Source organism: Centroberyx gerrardi, chromosome 10 (assembly GCF_048128805.1).
Source record: "Centroberyx gerrardi isolate f3 chromosome 10, fCenGer3.hap1.cur.20231027, whole genome shotgun sequence".
Lineage (NCBI taxonomy): Eukaryota > Metazoa > Chordata > Actinopteri > Beryciformes > Berycidae > Centroberyx > Centroberyx gerrardi.
Window position 1 is genome coordinate 854071 of NC_136006.1, and position 19473 is coordinate 873543.

The window sequence follows — 19473 nt, forward strand, 5'->3', positions numbered from 1 at the left end:
GCTAAGACTAGTGGTACCTGATGATTCGAATAAGGAATGCTAACAATGCTAAAAACAATGGCTGGCAGACAAATACAGCAACGTTTTCCCCTTACTGTAAGAAATTCTTGGCAAAGGGAGAAAATGAAATTTCAAAAGTCAGAGTCCCCCTAAATTTAAAATATTTTGCATTGCTAACAGAGGAATATGAAATCTACATGAAGAAACAGGAAGCAACATTTAAGACTGAAGTGACAGCCATGGTGCAGGAGCCCATGGTGGCAGATGTTCCCCCCGTCATCGTTACTATGATGGAGCAGAGGACCACCACCATCATCTCTGGACAGGTAGGGTCAAACAAGGATGGAGGTTTTCTAGCTCACTGATTTATGCAGGTTGTTCCCGCCTCTCCCTAACTCTTCTTTGTCCTCCTCAGTGACTTAACTGTTTGAATATGTAGACATATTAAATGTTCAGAACCAGCTTTAATGAAATCTCTACACTAAAATTATGTGGTAGAACACTTCCTAGAACCATATCGGGGGCAGGGAATCTGTTTATGGAGAGCCTTACGTGACTATGGCCCCATAGTTTGGAGATCTCAGCAGTCTCCAACCAGAACATAACAAGGCATGTCAGGGTAACGTTAAATGTCTTCACATCCACAGGAATTCCATCTTTCTGCCATTGAGCAGAGGGTCATCCAGGAGATTGAATTCCGTATCATTAAGATTACCTACAGAGAGATCGTGACAGAGGATGGAGAACTGATGGTGACTGCAGCAGAGGACGAGGCCGTGCAGCCAGCCTTCGACACTCCAGTCAAAAACTACAGGATCATGGATGGAATGGGCGTCACTTTCCACTGCAAGATGGCTGGAATGCCACTGCCCAAGGTGAAGGAGAAAGCAGCAGTTTATATATTCTGATAGTGATGGTCAAAAGAATAAATGTGTCAGGATTTCATCAGACTTGTTGGTTTTTTTTCAATAGATTGCGTGGTACAAAGATGGCAACCGTATCAGGCACGGCGAGCGCTACCAGATGGAGGTTCTTCAGGATGGTAGAGCCAGCCTGCGTCTGCCTGTGGTGCTGCCAGAGGATGAGGGCGTTTACACCGCCTTCGCCAGCAACATGAAGGGAAATGCTGTCAGCTCTGGGAAGCTCTATGTGGAGCCGTCCGGAGCAGCAACAGCTCAGAGATACACACCCCAGCCAGCCATGCAGAGGATCAGGTGGGATTCTGTGTACTCACAGGACTGATAAATACATCTAATGCTTAACCACTATAAACACCTTGGTACTGATGACTGATATTTTCTCAGGTCCACATCTCCTCGTTCTCTGAGCCGCTCGCCCGGCCGTTCTTCCAGCCGTTCGCCCGGACGCTCTCCCGCTCGCAGGCTTGATGAGACAGATGAGGCTCAGCTGGAGAGACTCTACAAGCCTGTGTTCGTCATGAAGCCTTCCTCAAGCAAATGCTCTGAGGGGCAGACTGCTAGGTTTGACCTGAAGGTTGTTGGCAGACCGATGCCTGACACATACTGGTTCCACAATGGTAAGTGAAACGTAGACTAAATCTTCACACGACTTTGTATGTTTTAAATAACATTGTCATTCTCTGATTAATTAAAATCTGTTCATCCTCCTCTTCTCAGGACAACAAGTGGTTAGTGACTACACCCACAAGATAGTGGTTAAAGAGGATGGGACTCAGTCTCTGATCATAGTGCCAGCCATGCCACAAGACTCTGGAGAGTGGACAGTTATTGCTCAGAACAGAGCTGGAAAGACCTCTATCTCCGTAACTCTCACTGTTGATGGTAAGACTGCAAATCACTTTGGAGATTCTGTTTACAATGTTCATGTTTTTTTTCTAGAAAGGGATGTCCATGGACTCTTGATGGTTTTCAGTGTTCTTGACTGATTATGTTCTTAAACATCCACAGCTAAAGAAACCTTGGTGCGCCCCCAGTTCACTGAGAAGCTGAGGAACATCAGTGTTAAACAGGGCACTCTGGTTGAGTTGGCTGTCAGGGCCATTGGAAACCCCATCCCCGACATCGTCTGGCTGAAGAACAGTGACATTATCACCCCACATAAACACCCAAACATCAAGTATGTTTTACACTAGCTGTGTGCTTGTAAAATGGCAGTCTTGCACCAGACTGTATTCCTGGTAAATTCAGAGCAAATTTAGAGTTCTTGTTTATTTATTCAGAGGAGTGTCTAGAACTGGACACAGAGTAAGTCCAGATGTTTATAACAATGGTATCCAGCTAATTGGCCAAATAAGGAAGCTAGGTGCTATAAAAAGATGTCACACCACAACTTTTTATCTTCCCTTCATCACATCTGTCATCTGAACTGTTCATGAGTCTATATAATATTTTGGAATCTGAATTAAACTACATTGCAAATACAACTACAAGGAGCACCAAATTAAATGTATGAAGAAACCACTGCATATTTGCTTAAAAGTCCATTTATTTGGTGTCATGTTGTTGCCGTTTATGTTCTTGTTCTTCTTGCATTCATTTGTCATTGTTATGACTATCAAAAATAAGCAACACAAATTTATTTTATTATGAAATATCTATTTTTCAGGATTGAAGGAACCAGAGGAGACGCCAAATTCCAGATCCCCTCACCAGTTGGATCTGACAGTGCCTGGTACACAGCTACAGCCATCAACAAGGCTGGAAGAGATACCACTCGCTGCAGAGTCAATGTTGAGGTGGACTTTGTTGAGCCTGAACCAGAGAGAAAGCTCATTATTCCCAAAGGAACCTACAAGGCGAAGGAGATTGCCCCTCCTGAGGTGGAGCCCCTTCATCTCCGTTATGGTCAAGAGCAGTGGGAGGAGGGAGACCTTTATGACAAAGAGAAGCAGCAGAAACCTCAGTTCAAGAAGAAGCTGACCTCTGTCAGAATGAAGCGTTTTGGCCCAGCTCATTTTGAGTGCAGACTGACCCCTATTGGTGATCCCACTATGGTAGTAGAGTGGCTGCATGATGGCAAACCTCTGGCAGCAGCTAACAGGCTGCGCATGGTCAATGAATTCGGCTACTGCAGTCTTGACTATGAAGTTGCTTATGCTAGAGACAGCGGTGTCGTCACCTGCAGAGCTACTAACAAGTTTGGAGTTGACCAGACCTCAGCCACCCTGATTGTCAAGGACGAGAAGGGCCTTGTTGAAGAATCACAACTTCCTGAAGGCAGGAAGGGAGCACACAGAATAGATGAGATGGAGCGCATGGCTCATGAGGGAGGACCTGCAGGAGTCGGTGCAGATGAGGAGACTGAGAAGACTAAACCTGAGATTGTCCTGGTTCCCGAACCAGCCAGAGTGCTGGAAGGTGACGTTGCACGATTCCGTTGCAGAGTGACTGGTTATCCAACACCCAAGGTTAACTGGTACCTCAACGGACAACTTATTCGCAAAAGCAAGAGATATAGACTTCGTTATGACGGTATTTATTACTTGGAGATTGTTGATATCAAGTCCTACGATTCAGGAGAGGTCAAAGTGGTAGCAGACAACAACTTGGGCACAGCTGAGCACATCGTGAAGCTGGAGATTCAGCAGAAAGAGGACTTCAGAACTCATCTTCGCCGTGCTCCTGAGGCTAAGGCTGCCGAGCCTGCCCCTGAAGCTGGAAAAATACAATTTGAGGTTGTGAAGGCTGAGAAACCTGCAGAGGACTCTCAGCTAAAAGAGGTGGTTACACTCAAGAAGGCCCAGAGAATCGTCCATGAAAAAGCCACAGAGGAGTCAGAGGAGCTGAGGAGCAAGTTCAAGCGCAGGACAGAGGAAGGCTATTACGAGTCCATCACTGCGGTGGAGCTCAAGTCTCGCAAGAAGGAGCAGTCTTATGAGGATTTGCTGAAGAAGACAAAGGAGGACCTGCTTCATCGTGTCAAGCAGAAGGAGGAGGCTGAGAAGAAGAAAGAGGAGGAGCGTCGCAAACTCACTGCTACGCCACTTAAACCAGAGAGGATCAAGCTCTCAGCCAGCATGGAAGCTCCTAAGATCCTGGAGCGTATTACCAGCCAGACGGTCGCCCAGGGGGATGAAGTTAAGTTCAGAGTCAGAGTGGTCGGCAGACCAGAACCTGAGTGCCAGTGGTTCAAGAATGGTGTTCAGCTGGAGAAGTCTGACCGTATTTACTGGTACTGGCCTGAGGACCATGTATGTGAATTGGTGATCAGAAATGTCAGAGCAGAAGATTCTGCTAGCGTCATGGTTAAAGCTATGAACACTGCTGGAGAGACTTCAAGCCATGCTTTCCTGTTGGTGCAAGGTAAAATAACTTGAGCATTTACGGATAATGTCACATTATAATCATATATTGATATTATAATTCCTACTAATGTTTTTGTGTTTGTTTTTGTAGCAAAGCAAATCATCACCTTCACACAGCAGCTGGAGGACACTGGTGCCAAGGAGAAGGACACCATGGCTACCTTTGAGTGTGAGACCAACGAGCCTTTCGTTAAGGTGAAATGGATGAAGAACAATGCGGAGATCTTCTCTGGAGACAAATACAGGATGCACTCTGACAGAAAGGTTCACTTCCTGTCTGTGCTGATCATTGGTATGAGGGATGATGCAGAATACAGCTGCGTGGTTGTAGATGACGAGAGCGTCAGGACAACTGCCAGGCTTAATGTTGAAGGTGGGTTGTGATGGTGGTTCTGAAATTTGGTAGTTTGCTTTATCTAATGTTGGGCCAGTTGCAACAACATATTTGATGACTGATTCTAAGCCTTGCACTGGTCTGTAATTCTCTAGTGAAGACTCTTAGTTTCATAAGACTGACTTATCTTCAGTCAGAAAAGGAAAGTGAGCCACTCTCCTTCCAGGCTAACATGGGTTTGAATCTGGCCCAGGACATTTGTCGCTTGTCATTGCCTCTCACTTACATGTTTCCTGTCTCTCTATACTGTTAACTGTCCAATAAAACAGAAATGCCAAAAAAAAATCTGGAAAAAACAGGACATGAGACCTAAAAACTACAGTTATGACAGTCTTGAAACCTCTCATTGCTGTCCAGTGTACCTTGAGGAAAGTGAGCAAAACCGTCCAATTTTCCCATTAATGCACATTTTTTTACAAAATTGTACAATGGGTGTTGGGTAACACTGGCCGTATGGTCATAAAACTTACCCAGCTCATAAAGGACCATAAAAATTTTAAATTCAAGTAAAAAAAAAAACAACACCAAAGTACTGAGTTTAGACGCCACCACAGTGGCAGGATGCATGTTTGAGTTTTTAACAGAACTGGACTCGGTGATGTGCCATCTGTATTTGTAATGTAACTTTCCGACAGGTGCCCCACTGGAGATCGTGAAGAGCCTGGAGAACACAGAGGTGCCAGAGACCTACTCTGGAGAGTTTGAGTGTGTTGTGTCTCGTGAGGACGCTGAGGGAACCTGGTACTTTGGAAATAAGGAGCTGTCTCCCAGCAGTAAATACGTCATGTCCTCCCGCCGTGGAAGACACACCCTGTCTGTCAAGGATGTCAAGAAGGAGGACCAGGGAAAATATACCTTTGAAGTTTCCGAGTTCAAGACAAGTGCCTCACTGAAGATGAAATGTGAGTACTGTAATTAGATGTTTGTAAGTTTATAAATAATTAGAACTTTTGGAAAACCTTTGGAGCTTCCAACCTGGTCAAATTATCAAAAGAAAGCACAAAGCAATTTTTATTTTGAGTTGCATGAAAACACACTTTTTATGCAGTGCCTAACATTTTTGTCTTGATGTTTCAGTGCGTCCTGTGACCCTGATGCAGCCCCTGACTGACCTGACCGTCTGCGAGGGAGACATCGCTCAGCTGGAGGTCAAGTTCTCCCAGGAGAACGTTGAAGGAACCTGGATGAAGGGCGGCCAGCCCATCTCTGCTTCTGGTCGCGTGCACATCGTTATTGACAGACAGATCCACAAACTCCTGATTGAGGACACCAACAAGGACGACTATGGAATGTACTCCTTTGTGGTTCCTGCTCAGGAGATCACAACCTCCGCAAAACTGGTCATTCAGAGTAAGACACCTCACACACACGTTGTCTTTCTTTCCAAGTTTCTTTGTTATTACTGAGTTTCAAAAGAAGCATGAAGCATAAAAAATGTGATCAGTGTCAAGACAAGTCTGGTGAGGGTGTTTCTAATCAAATTTGTTCATTCTATATAACACACAGACCTTCAGTTTTAGCATTCTAAAATGGACCAGGTTACTAACATGAGACTGCATTCTGTGTCGTAGCTATTGGCGTCTTGATCCCATTGAAGGATGTCAGTGCCGTTGAGGGCACCAAGGCTGTTCTGGAGGCCAAGATCTCAGCTCAGGATGTCAGCTCAGTCAAATGGTACCACGACGACAAGCTGCTGATGCCCAATGACAGAATCCAGATGGTGGCAAAGGGAGCCAAGCAGCGCCTGGTCTTCGCCAGGACCTTCGCCTCCGATGAAGGACACTATAAGCTGGTAGTTGGCAGAGCTGACACCAGCTGCAGACTTTCTGTTCAGAGTAAGTTGTTGTATGATCAAGGAATCAATGAAGTTCAAGTAACTCAAGATACCTTATTAATCTAATTTGGAATTGTGTGCCTGCCTGTCTTGATTTGTACACAGGGCATAGACAAATAAGAGATGTTTTCTCATTAAGACAGTGTGTGAATGAAACTAAAATCAAGAGTAGGTTTAACTCTTACTCCATCTTAACAGCGGTCCAGATTGTGATGCCAATGAAGGACAAGGTGTGCTCCGAGTCTGAGAACGTCACGTTTGAAGTTGAGGTTTCTCACCCTGGCATTGATGCTTTCTGGACCTTCAAGAAGCAGCCCCTCAAAGCCGGTGCCAAGCACAAGATGGAGTCCAAGGGCAAGCGCCACACTCTGACTGTCATGACCGCAATGAAGGATGAGGAGGGCGAGTACATGTTTGCCGCTGGTGAAAAGACGAGCAGCGCTGCTCTCACTGTATCAGGTAAGCCATCTTACATTTTATATTCTCACTTTAATATTAACAAGACTGGAATAATCAGCAACCCAGATGGACTACAGATCAGCAGGTTTCTTTTCCAAGGCCAAACATTGGCTTTAATCATTCATATTTCAATCATATTTTTGTCATTAATTTTCCTGAAATTACTGTGGTTGGAGAGAAAACAGCAGGAATTTGGTATGGTGTGGTTGGCATTCAACATGCCCATTTGGTGTTGCTGTGGAAGTGTAGTGAGAAGGATTTGATAGTGATTTTGACAGTTCCTAGCAGCTACTGATTGGAACTATCTGCTGTCACCAGGTGGCGCTATCAAGAAGCCCCTTTGTGACTTGGTGGTGGCTGACTCCCAGACTGCTGAGCTGGAGTGTGAAGTTGCCAATCCCTCTGCTGAGGGCAGGTGGCTGAAGGACGACAAGACCGTCGACTTCAGCGAGAACGTCCTGAGCGAGGTGAATGGCGCCGTCAGACGCCTCGTTATCGTCATCACCAAAGCCACAGATGTTGGAGAATACACCTATCAGGTGGCAAACTCCAAGACATCAGCCAGCCTGAAAGTTGAGGGTAGGTCCTAAGATACCTTTCTGTTGAATTAAGATGAATTAAGGACTAATATTGAACAGAAAAATAGATCTAAGGCACTCTTCTGAAGTTAAGAAGATTTACTACAAGGCTTGTTGATATTGCAACGTAAAAACAAATGTTTTGGGTTAATGATAATGTTTGATTCCATAGCTGTGAAGGTCAAGAAGACGCTAAAGAACCTGAACGTGGTCGAGACGCAGGACGCTGTGTTCAGCCTGGAGCTCACTCACGAGAACGTGAGGGGATCACAGTGGATCAAGAACGGTGTTGAACTCCGCCCCAGTGACAAATATGAGATCACTGTTGAAGGCACGGTCCACACCCTGATCATCAAGAACTGCAACACACAGGATGAGTCTGTTTATTCTTTCAAACTGGGAAAACTGTCTGCGAACGCCAGGCTGAACGTTGAGAGTAAGTTGCCATTTTATCGTTGCTGTCAGATGAAGGTTTTTTTTTTTGTAATTATAGTGGAATTTGTATTTTTGAAATATAACGGGGTTCTATGGCCTCAAGGGTTATGAAAGTTGCTCAACCCATATGGGACCATGAATTTATTCAAATAAAAACACAAATGTCACCAAAAGTGGAGTTCTAGCTGTAAGTTGTTCAGTTACACAACAAGGTTTTTAACAACACAAACTTTCCCACAGCGATCAAGATCCTGAAGAAGCCAAAGGATGTGACATCCTTGTTGGGTGCTACCGCCACATTTGAGGTGGGCATTTCCGAGGAGGACATCCCTGTGAAATGGATGTTCAACAACGTGGAGCTGAAATCAAATGAGCGCTACAGGATTGTCTCTGAGAAGAAGACCCACAAGCTGATCGTCCAGGATGTGGACAGCAGCAAAGAGGGAGAGTACACTGCTGTGGTGGGCCATCTGCAGTGCAGCGCCCGCCTCAACGTGGAGAGTAAGTGCTTCGTCAGTACATTTTTTGAGGATGAAATGAAAGGTTTTAGAGAATAAATGTGCTATGTAACCTTTAGTGGGGGGCAGAAAAATCTAAAGACTGACATTTTCCACACAATTATTCTCCAGCTCTGCGTGTCACCAAGCCCCTGAAGAGCGTCCAACTCCCAGAGACCCAAGTGGCCACTTTCGAGTGTGAAGTTTCCCATTTCAACGTCCCCTCTACCTGGCTGAAGGACGGAGTGGAGATCGAGATGAGTGAGAAGTTCAGGATCGTGGTTCAGGGAAAACTGCACCAGCTCAAGATCATGAACACCAGCAGGGACGACTCTGCAGAGTATACTTTTGTCTGTGGAAACGACAGAGTCTCTGCAACGCTCACTGTTACCCGTAAGTGTTTTCTCTGTTACCTGCTATTACTGATGGAAACATTGAAAAGATTTAAGACTTAAAGCTCCAGTCCACAGTAACTTTAACAAACAGACTTCACTTCTGAAGCACTTTAACTTGCAAATGGACACAAACCTTTTTCCAATTTTCATGATTCACAATAACGGCATTCAATTTACAGCCCTTGCTTAGGTTTTCAGTGGTCGCACTTTGTTTCCATTAAAATTCTCGAATGAGTCTGAAAGGTTTACAAAACTTAAATTTGTCCTGCTGTTTCCAGCCATCCTGATCACGACAATGATGCAGGACCTGAACGCTCAGGAGAAAGACACTATTACGTTTGAGGTGAATGTCAACTACGAGGGAATCACATACAAGTGGCTGAAGAACGGCGTGGAGATCCGCTCCACTGACAGATGCCAGGTGCGCTGCAAACAGCTCACTCACACCCTGAGCATCAGGAACGTTCACTTCGGTGACACTGCTGAATACTCCTTCCAGGCCGGCTCTGCAGCCACGTCAGCTAAACTTTATGTTGAGGGTAAGTTGTCTTAACAGTAACCAAAGAGTAACTTCAAGCAGCTATTTATGTTTTTAAAGTTGCGATGAAACGGCATTTTGAGAGCTTCTTGCTTCCGTAATTTACCGTATTTCCCGTTGAAATGAAACAGGATGTTGGGGCGGGACATAACGCAGAGAGGGATCATTAGAAAGTGTAAACCAATGGGAGATCAGTTGGGGAGAGAAAGGCATTTCTATTTGACGGGAGGGGGTGGAGGGGCGGGACTGTTCAAACATCTGTGATGCTTTTATTGGTTGAAATTTGATGTTGCCTACTGGTTTGCCATCAGGTAGCCACTAAACATACACCATTATCCAGGAAGTAAAACTAATGAGATTTTGGTTTGGTCATTTCTCTGCCTACTTTTCACACTGCAGCGCGTGTGGTTGAGTTCACCAAACACCTGAAGGATCTGAAGATCACAGAGAAGAAGAGGGCGACTTTTGAATGTGAAGTTTCCGAGTCCAACATCCAGGTGATGTGGATGAAAGACGGACAGGAGCTGGAGATGTCCGACAGGTAGCTCGCATTCAGCTTTCTGAGTTAAAATATGATATAACATCTATTTATGTGCTGTTGAACCCGTCCAAGGACTACAGATAGAAATTAGCTTATGGCTGTAATGCTATAAGTTTTTCTGTAAGTTTTTAGATTCTTCTTTTGTATTTTTCCTGGTAATACTGCAATTAATAATACTAGAATAATGACGATGAACTAATATAAAAAAGAAATTCTCTTGATCATGATTCTACATTATCTTCCCTGTCACTTGCAGATATAAAATGACCTCAGATAAGTTTGTGCACCGTCTGATCCTGCCATCCGTCCGTCTGTCGGATGCTGGAGAATACACTGTGGTGGCCGGGTCCAGCATGTCCAAGGGCCGGCTGGCGGTCGAGGGGCGGGACGTCAAGATCTCAGAGCCTGCCAGCCACGATGTCACTGTGAGTCCATTCAGTTTAGTAATCAAATATCACAATATTTTAGACCAAATACCTCAATATCGATGTGACCATATTTTGGGGATGAGTATTTGTTTCATAAGTCTAAAGTGTAAAAGATTACATGCTGCATTTTACGCATTTAGAAAAACACTCTCATCCAGAACATCTTCAACAGCAGAACAAGTTTAAATTCTTACATCCATATTAAAGGATGAATGAATGAGTAGCAACTCAATTTTCCAAGATCATTTTTTTTCTTTTGTTGTGGTAAAAGTGATTTTCCTCTAACTGCTCCTATGAGTTGGTACTTGTTTTTATGTTCCTGTTTGCCTTTGTAACAGTTTAATCATTTATTATTGTGTGTAGGTTGTTGAGAAACAAAGGGCAACTTTTGAGTTCGAGGTGAACGAGGACGATGTGGAGGGTCGCTGGATGAGGAACGGAGTGGAGATCCAGTTCTCAGTGGAGCAGAGGTTCAACTACGTGACCATCAGAAAGCTCCACCGCCTGACCATCTCTGAGACCTACAGGAGCGACGCCGGCGAGTACACCTTCTTAGCTGGCAAGAACAGAAGCACCATGAACCTTCATGTCAGAAGTAAGAGCTGGTTCCCTCCTGTTATCTTCATCTTTCATTTCTCCAGCTACACTTCTCTCATTACAGCCATTATAATGTCTTATACATAAAAATCACTGTGGTCAATTCACAAACATAGTTTGCAGTGAATAATTGAAGCAAATAAGATTTCAAGATGCGTTGTAACATGTAAAGCACAGGTAACAAGCAGTGGATTCTCTTATTCCAACATAATGTGTAATGTTTGTCTTTTCCCTTCATCTCATCTCTTCATGTTCCTCCTCTTCCTCAGTCCCGGAGCCTCCTCAGATCCTGCGCCACATGGAGCCCCAGTCTGTGGAGGCTGGGAAACCGGCTCGCTTCTCAGTGGAAGCGACCGGCGTTCCTCAGCCTCAGGTCTTCTGGTACAAGAACTCCCAGGCTCTCTCTCCCGGCTTCAAGTGCAAGTTCCTTCATGACGGAGACGAGCACACGCTGCTCCTGATCGAAGTCTTCCCGGAGGACGCAGCCGTCTACAACTGTGAGGCCAAGAATGACTTTGGAGAGGCAACAAGCTCCGCCCCTCTCACTGTGGAAGGTATGTCTAGAAATATACCATGAATGGCATCGAGATGTTGCAATTTGCTTTACGCCTTATGTCTTCTATGTTTTATGCAGAAATGCAAATTTTATACATGTATTTCTATATCCTTTAAGACATGGGCATATCTGGCTGGCAAAATACTTAAATATTGCCTCAAAGGTTTGATTACTAAGTGTGTGCTTCATTCATCTAGCCAGACAGTTAATCAGTGTCTAAAGTGGATACATATTTTGCAAGATAGGATAAAGACAGCACACCTCATGGTTTTCCAAGGATTCAATATTCTTCAAATGCTATTTCACTGGGGTCTGTTCTTAGGAGGGGTCTGCTCTAATTATCCCTTTAAAATCTTCTCTCCCTTCCAGTTCCTGAGGTCGTTTCTCCTGGAGTGGTGTCTCCTGTTTCTGCTCCCATCATCATCACTCCTGTTGGTGACCTGCTGGTCACAGAGGGACGGCCGGCCAAGTTCCAGTGCCGTGTTTCTGGGGAAGGTAGCCATCTTTCCTCACTTTTCTTTTTGCTTTTAGAAAATGTCAGCACAAAACATCTGAAAGGTGTCTGAAGGTAAAGCTGTCAATAAAAGTGACAACATGCCAAGGAGGATGTTCATGTTCATATTCATAGACTCAAAGATTTGTTCCGTAAACCAATTTTAGACAAAAATATATTGATCCTGACTGTAAATGCACCCTGTGTCTCCAGATCTGCAGATCAGTTGGTACTGTAATGACAGAGAGATCAGACAGTCAGACATCTACAGGATGTCTCACTATGGTGATACCTGCCAGCTGGAGATTTCCAGAGTTCTCCCTGCCCAGGAAGGAGAATACTCTTGTATTGCCAGTAACTCGGCAGGAATGGTCTCATGTGCCGCAACTATGACTATTGATGGTGAGTTGTACCAACAGTCACAGAGCATACACACTTTTAGATAAAACTTCTATTATCACTTTTAGATCTATACGCACAGCATGTGCTTTAATAGTCAAACTAAGATTTTCCATGCAGAGCATGCTCCTAACTACACACACTCTGTCCAGGCAAGTATGCTGGCAGATGTCAAACAGTTTCCCATAAACAGCACTCCTCCCTCCAGGGCCACAGCTAGGAGAGGATGTTGCATCAAAATTTCAGTGGCATGCCTCATCCAGCTTGTCCAGTCTAAAGGAAGCATCTATTGGCAAGAAACCAACTTTTATTGAGCCAATAGATGCATGGTTCAGCAGGGGGAAGTGGCAAGGTTTCAGGCTTGTTTGTCCGGCATGTCAAAGCCAGAGAGCAGCTGGTTTCATTACAATCAGCCTGTTCAGCCTTCAAAAAATACTGTCTTTCACTTTGATGATATGACAAACACAGCTTCAATGATAATAGCTGATGCTTTCTCTGAGCATGCTGGACAATATAGTTGCAAGGCAGCCAGTAGTGCTGGATGTTCTCTGTGTTCTGCCACCCTCACTATAATCACAGATGATAATCCTACAGGTAACTTCTTATGTGATGCATGACGTCTTCTCTTCCAACATGAGTAGCCCTTAACATTAGGGACTTCATTATTTCTGAGGAATGAATCTTTATTTCAGAGGAATGCAACATTGACATACAGAAGTGAACTTTGGAAATCTAGTTTTCCGGGTTCCTTACACACTCAAGCACGGACATAATCCATAGGTGTTTTGGCTCCAGTCAAGCTTGCATGATTGACAACGGAAACCAGCCACTGTCCACTCCCTCACTGATCATGACTGATCCTGCCTTCCAACGCTCCAACCAACCGCACTCTGGCAAACAAGCTGTGACACAAGTAACCTGAAGAAGTCAGTCACCATTGATGTGTTGACCTAATTCTTCTACTCTTTCTTATTGCCCAGATGAAAATACACAAGCCTTAGCTAGTGTGTCAAGCACTGGGGCTAAGACAATGCTAAGTCAGAGGTTGGAGGTTCAGACAGAGGGTGTCCGCTCTCTGTCAGTGGGACAGACAGCCCACAGTGTTGAGTTTACTGAGACAGTGTCTGAGAGCTCCTCTATGTCAACCACAACATCATCCTCTTGGAGGTCAGTTGAGATTCAGCTGGAGAATGTAAGCTCAGTGGAAATGAGATCTGAGAGCAGCAGTGATATCAGTCTCTCAGCCAGCCCCAAACTGCTGATGGAAATGAGCGACGTCCGGGTGAAAAGCGGTGAGATGGCCGAATTCAGCTGCTTGTTTGAGGGGCAGCCCTTCACCGGTGTGGTGTGGGATCATAACGGCCAGAACCTGGTGGACACTGAGAGGGTGAGAAGCTCTCAGAGCGGAGGGCTGCTGTCCCTGGTCATCCAGGGTGTTGTTCTGGGAGACCAGGGCATGTACTGCTGCACCACCACCAACAAACACGGCCAGAACAGCAGCTCCGCCCAGCTCACTGTTGAAGGTGGTTAATCTTTCTTTTTCTCAGTCTGTCTCTCCATCTGGTCCATCCCACCTCTTCGCCTGCTCCTCCTGCTTCTTCCCTCCCATTCATTCTTTAATATTTCCTCTTAGGCTGTAACCTGTTAGACTGTAATAGAATAACAAATCTCATTTCGTAGTTGTATCTAGTTGATCCTCTTCCCCTGTTGCCAGCTTCGCCTTGCTAACATCATCCTTCCATCATACTAACCCCTTTAGTGTTTAAAACCTAGCATAGTAGCCTTATGCCCTCTGATCCCTAATTACTCTCCCTAACTTTATTCTCACCCAGCCAAAGAAGCAAATCTCAAAGCAGAAACCCCCATCCCTACTGATTCTGTGCGTAAAGTGTCACAGGCAGACAGGGAGACCTCTAGAGATCCCCCTGACCAAGACAAGCAGGAGGCAGTAGAGAAGCTTGGATCATCACCTCCATCTTCCCAGAGACCTTACAGCCTGATCAGCCAGCTCTATTTCCCTGATCTTGTGCCCCATGATGAGCGTGGGCAAGGCCTCTCCAGCTGCCCCGAGTTCCTGATCAAGCTGCCCCCTGAGCTACTGACCAAAAACAGAGACAACGTCTCCCTGTATTGCGTTATGAAGGGAGTCCCCACTCCGTTTGTTATTTGGCTACACAACCGGTTGAATGTTGAGGATTCTGTGTCTTACTCTCTGAAACATGACGGCCCCCTGTGCTGTCTAAATGTTAAAAATGTGGGGCCTGGACAAGGGGGCACTTACACTTGCAAAAATGTCAACTCAGCTGGGGATGCTGAGTGCGGCACAGTGATGAAAGGTTGGCATTTGCATGCTTTGGTCCTTCCGCTAGCTCAGCCTTTCGCTCACGACAACCCACCATTCACACTGCTTCCACCTACAGAGCCACAGCCAGCAGAGGCACACTTCACATCGAGACACAACTTCTGAGAAGGTTTAACCAGTGTGTTTAGGAAAGGTCACTGACCTCTATGTCCTGCTTCACTGACTAAAACGTCAAAGAGAGAGAGAGAGAGAGAGAGGGTCACTCATATCACTGAGATTTTCCAAAAGGCAGAACCGCTGTACACTAAATGACCAAACGGAAGCATGCAAGAATGTCAGACAAAATAAATTGACAATATGGATGCACGACCTGTCACTGATTCTAACAGTCTTGCACCATATAGACTATATGTACAGTTTAAGGAGTGTTTTTAAAAGACACATTTGTGTCTTTACAGTAACTGCAGTGGAGGAGGAGCCTGTGACTCAAGTCAAGGAGGAAGTGAAAGGTAAATATTGTTTCATATATCTGGTCCCAGACAATAATTCTTTTAGCAGAAATGTCTTTTTCCATGCTTAACAATTTTTTTATGGTCTACTGTCAAATCTTGTTTATGTTTTGGAAGCTATGGTGTTTTCATGACACAGTGTTGGAAATATATTAATGAAGAATGTATTTCCTTATTTTGACTTATTATGTGTTCAGGTTGCGCTGGTAAGATATCCATGTCAGGTTTTGGTTTATACTTCATGTATGAAAAGAATTTATTTGTATTTATTTATTAAATATTTTATGTTTCAGATATTATTCTTAATTTGAATTACATTCAAGAATAACTCCACTATAGATGCATCAGTCATTCTGTTTTCAGTGCCACTGATTATATTGTGGTTGGAGTGTTCGTATTACCTTACCTTGAATTGTCATTATTCTACTCAGCTTTCTCTAGCTCAACCATCACAGTGGAAGAGGAAACCCAGGACTCTTACTACACTGGCCTAAAGTTACCAGACAAAACCAGAACACTTGAACTCAAGCCAGAGTCCAAACGTTACTCTAGCACTTTAGAGAAGAAAAAGGAAAAGCCAGTTTTCCTCAGCCAGCTGTCTCCAGCAGCTGTGACTGTTGGGGAGACTGCTAGGTTTACTGTCACAGTGTCTGGCTTCCCCAAGCCCACTGTTCAATGGTTCCACAACGGACAAAGTATAACGAGTTCATCTGTGTATACATTCATTCACGAGAGAGATGAGTATAGCCTGGTCATTAACAGAGTTCAGAGGGAGTTTGAAGGAGAGTATTCCTGTACCGTCAGCAACAGGTTTGGCCAGTCAACCTGCACTTCTTATCTGCATGTTCAGGTGAAGGATCCAAAGAGGGATGAAAAAGGGGTTGCAAAAAAGTCTGTACCAACTGGCAAACCCCCAGAATTCACTAAAACTATAGAGTCTGTTCAGTCTTCCGAGGGAGATCAGGCTTTCTTCAGGTACGTTGTGACAGGAGAGCCTCTCCCCGAGGTTCAATGGCTCAAAGGGAGCTACCACATTCAGCCAAGTGGGTTCTGTATCGTAGTGAACAACCCAGATGGATCAGGCTTCATCAATATTAAGAGCGTCAAACAGGAAGACAGTGGCGTCTACACTTGTAAAGCTTCTAACCAGTTTGGTGAGGCTACCTGTACTGCTGAGCTGGTCGTGTTCAGGGAGTCTGTCTCTGTGTCTCGTCTTCAGGAAGAACACGTGTTAGTTCAGAAAACCAAAGGTTTGAGAATATCCATGACTGAACAAGCCACGCAATCCCGTTTGTACCAGGTCAGCCTCACAGGACAGGAAAGAACCAGATCCGATCAGATGGTTTACACCATCGGCACTGAAGACAGGCAGATTATTCCCAGTGAGCAGGTGGGCTCCCTTAGAGAGCTAGATATCTCAGCTGCCACTCTTCATAGAGAGCAGCTCACCCACCAGGCTGCAGTGCTGCAGTCTCATGAGATAGAGGAGAGGGTTTCTGTGGCTCCCACCCATCCACCTCAGGTTTCAGCTGTTCCTATGAAACAGCTTCACATGGCAGCTTTTACATCTTCTGTCCAGGAGAGCCAAAAGATTATTGAACAGCACTCTGACCGGATCGTTAGCCCTGAGGTAGTAGAACTAGAGTGTACCAAAGAGCAGCCGTCCAAGCTCATGTCGGCCATATCTGAAGAAGTTCTTCCGCTCACAACAGTAAGAGCAGAAGCGCTGACTGACAGGACTCCAGAGCAGGTTAAGACCTCTACTGAACCCAGACAGCTTGTTAGCAGTCACCAAGTAGAGTCTGCTCTACCCATCCTCAAAGAAACATCAGGTGTCACCCACAGGCCAGAGGAAGAGAGGAGTTTCAGAGTCACTGAAGGGATAAAGATTTTATATTCAGCTCAGTCTACAGGGCAACTGCCGATCACAGAAGGACACTCTGAGCCTCTGCCGGCTTTAGACATAGCCACCAAACCCCCGATAGAGAAAGAGCAGTCTAAGCCGGTCGTAGCACCTGTAAGCGAGACTAGAGTGGTTTTATCAAAAGAGGAGAAATTTGAAATATACAGGCCAGCACAGGAGAGGATCGCCCCATGCAAAGACACAGTCTTTAAGTCGGCCATAAGTGCTGAAGAAAAGTATCAGCTCCAAGCTGAACACTCAGGACTGGTACCAGGCATAGAATCGGCGATATCACTGCAGTCTCAGCGAGAGGGAGAAAGACTCATGCATCTTCAAGTTATCAGTGATCAGGATATTTTACAGTCAGAAGTTAGATTCACCAGTGAAAAGCCCTCACCAGTGCAGGCAGAAGCAAGGAAGAGTCCTACTTTATTACATTCAGTGACCCAGGATGAGCAGAGAACTGTGGTTTGTGAGGCAACTTCAGAGTTCTCAGCAAAGACCCAGTCCATGTCCGTTCAGCCAAAGAAAGAGTCACCACCAACACTGTATCTTCAGACAATTCATCCATTATCAGTTTTACCAAAGGAAGACATAATTACCATCACTAAACCTGACCAGCAGGTGGCAGCACAGAAACAGGAGAAGGCCAGGCAGCATGCAGCCACCTCAGAGGAGAGAAGGGAGCTCACAGCAGATTATCACAAAGAGCTGGACGTTTCTGTGACAGGAGTTCAGTCTCAGCTCAGAACAGAGCCCAGGCCTCAGAGCGTCCTCCAGCTCTCCTCCCAGCCCATGCAGCTCCCAAAGGAGACGCCTTTCACCAGCGACGTCAAGCAGCAGCGAGCACTAATCCAGAAAGAAGATCGCTGGAACATCATGCACTCGCTGAACGTGACAGACATTCAGACACTGGAGGAGGGTCACACCACCGGCCTCAAGGCTGATGAGAAATTCAAGCCTGAGATGAAAATTGAGCCCAAGATTCCCAAAAAGCCTGTTTTCATAGAGGAGAAGGCAGTTGCCACTGAAAGCTGTACTGTCTTAGAGGCTGCTGAGCAGGACTTTGCAGTCCAGATCCAGGAGGGACAGTCAGTCCGGCAGTCGGTGTTGCTGGAGGAAAAACGGGTCATTATTGGAGAGCAGTCCTGTGAGATACATAAATCTGAGGGCTCAAATGTCAGTGTCAAGACTCAGCCTAAAGGAGTTATGTTTGTCCATGAGTCTCAAGACAGCCAGACTTTAGCCAAGGAACTCACTTTTGTGATTCAGATCCCCAAACCATCCAGTCTGAACATAAGACGTCAGCTCAGAGACGCTCTTCAGTCTGCTGTGGCCCGGGACCAGCCGCTGCTGCTGGCCGACGTTGTAGGGAGGTTAGAGGCCTCGGAGGTCCAGGAGGTCAAAGTTCAGAGAGAGCCCAAACGGGCCATGTTCACCTACCTTATCACAACAGCAGGCGCCCCAATGGAAATCACATTGGCTTTTGAGGGTGAGTACCCTCAGACAGCTGACCTCAGGACTGAACTCCAAGCAGCCTTGTATGCTATAGTTTACCAGGAGCAGCTGAGCCTTACATCAGAGCAACCCGGCACCATGCAGATCGACAGGCCTCAGAAAGCACAGGTCAGCTCTGCACCTTCCAAAGAGGTGCTATCGTCTGTGGTGGACACTGTAACTGTAGCAGAGAGTGCAGTTGGTTTTCCTCCTGCCACATCTCAGTCTGCTGCCATCAAGACTGAAGCCGGCGCTTCCTTCCAGAGTGCGACTGTTCAGAGTCGCTCTAAGATCCATGACTCCAGGCAGGTTAGTAGGCAGGAGACGAGGTCTCTGACAGTCAGGAGCCAAGGGAGGGATGCGGGTGCTGCTGATGTAACCACCACAGTGCCCATGGGCCAGGTACCTGCTGAACAAGTAGACATTTCCCTCCACAGAGAAACTAGAGAGGAGTATCTCTCTGAGGCCATCATGATCAGTGAGTCCTCAGACAGTCTGGTAGATTCTCCTGTTGTTGTGGATTCTCTGGAGGATATTTGCTCTGAGGAAAACAGTAAGGCTGTGTTTAGCACAACCATAAAGTATGTCACAAAGGTGAACTGGTTTTTCAATGGACAATTGGTGAAATCTGGCAAAGAGTTCAAGTGTTCCAAAGACCATGACACATACACACTAGTTATCAACAAAGTTGTCAAGGAGAAGCATCAAGGAGAATATATCTGTGAGGCTGAGAATGAAGCCGGCAAGACCACAGCAACTTCAAGACTCACTGTGGTGTCAAGAGGTTGGATGATGAGGAATACTTTTGATTTAATCATCAACTAACTTAATAC

The 19473-nt window shown here is 45.5% G+C and overlaps 1 protein-coding gene across 1 annotated transcript in view; it reads left to right on the forward strand.

The window, feature by feature from the left end:
- Positions 1 to 19473, forward strand: part of LOC144539873 (titin-like) — a 61981-nt gene that overhangs the window by 15530 nt on the left and 26978 nt on the right. Inside the window, exons 13-41 of the mRNA XM_078286143.1 lie at positions 181 to 326; positions 648 to 875; positions 973 to 1214; positions 1305 to 1537; positions 1638 to 1802; positions 1929 to 2097; positions 2587 to 4283; positions 4377 to 4658; positions 5315 to 5581; positions 5757 to 6029; positions 6251 to 6514; positions 6712 to 6972; positions 7291 to 7551; positions 7723 to 7986; positions 8226 to 8486; positions 8615 to 8875; positions 9156 to 9416; positions 9815 to 9956; positions 10213 to 10381; positions 10748 to 10979; positions 11251 to 11535; positions 11907 to 12032; positions 12244 to 12432; positions 13410 to 13442; positions 13524 to 13952; positions 14262 to 14754; positions 15170 to 15240; positions 15672 to 16468; positions 16580 to 19424. Of these exons, the coding sequence (XP_078142269.1) occupies positions 181 to 326; positions 648 to 875; positions 973 to 1214; positions 1305 to 1537; positions 1638 to 1802; positions 1929 to 2097; positions 2587 to 4283; positions 4377 to 4658; positions 5315 to 5581; positions 5757 to 6029; positions 6251 to 6514; positions 6712 to 6972; positions 7291 to 7551; positions 7723 to 7986; positions 8226 to 8486; positions 8615 to 8875; positions 9156 to 9416; positions 9815 to 9956; positions 10213 to 10381; positions 10748 to 10979; positions 11251 to 11535; positions 11907 to 12032; positions 12244 to 12432; positions 13410 to 13442; positions 13524 to 13952; positions 14262 to 14754; positions 15170 to 15240; positions 15672 to 16468; positions 16580 to 19424 (11346 nt within the window). The remainder of the gene's footprint in view (positions 1 to 180; positions 327 to 647; positions 876 to 972; positions 1215 to 1304; positions 1538 to 1637; positions 1803 to 1928; positions 2098 to 2586; positions 4284 to 4376; positions 4659 to 5314; positions 5582 to 5756; positions 6030 to 6250; positions 6515 to 6711; positions 6973 to 7290; positions 7552 to 7722; positions 7987 to 8225; positions 8487 to 8614; positions 8876 to 9155; positions 9417 to 9814; positions 9957 to 10212; positions 10382 to 10747; positions 10980 to 11250; positions 11536 to 11906; positions 12033 to 12243; positions 12433 to 13409; positions 13443 to 13523; positions 13953 to 14261; positions 14755 to 15169; positions 15241 to 15671; positions 16469 to 16579; positions 19425 to 19473) is intronic.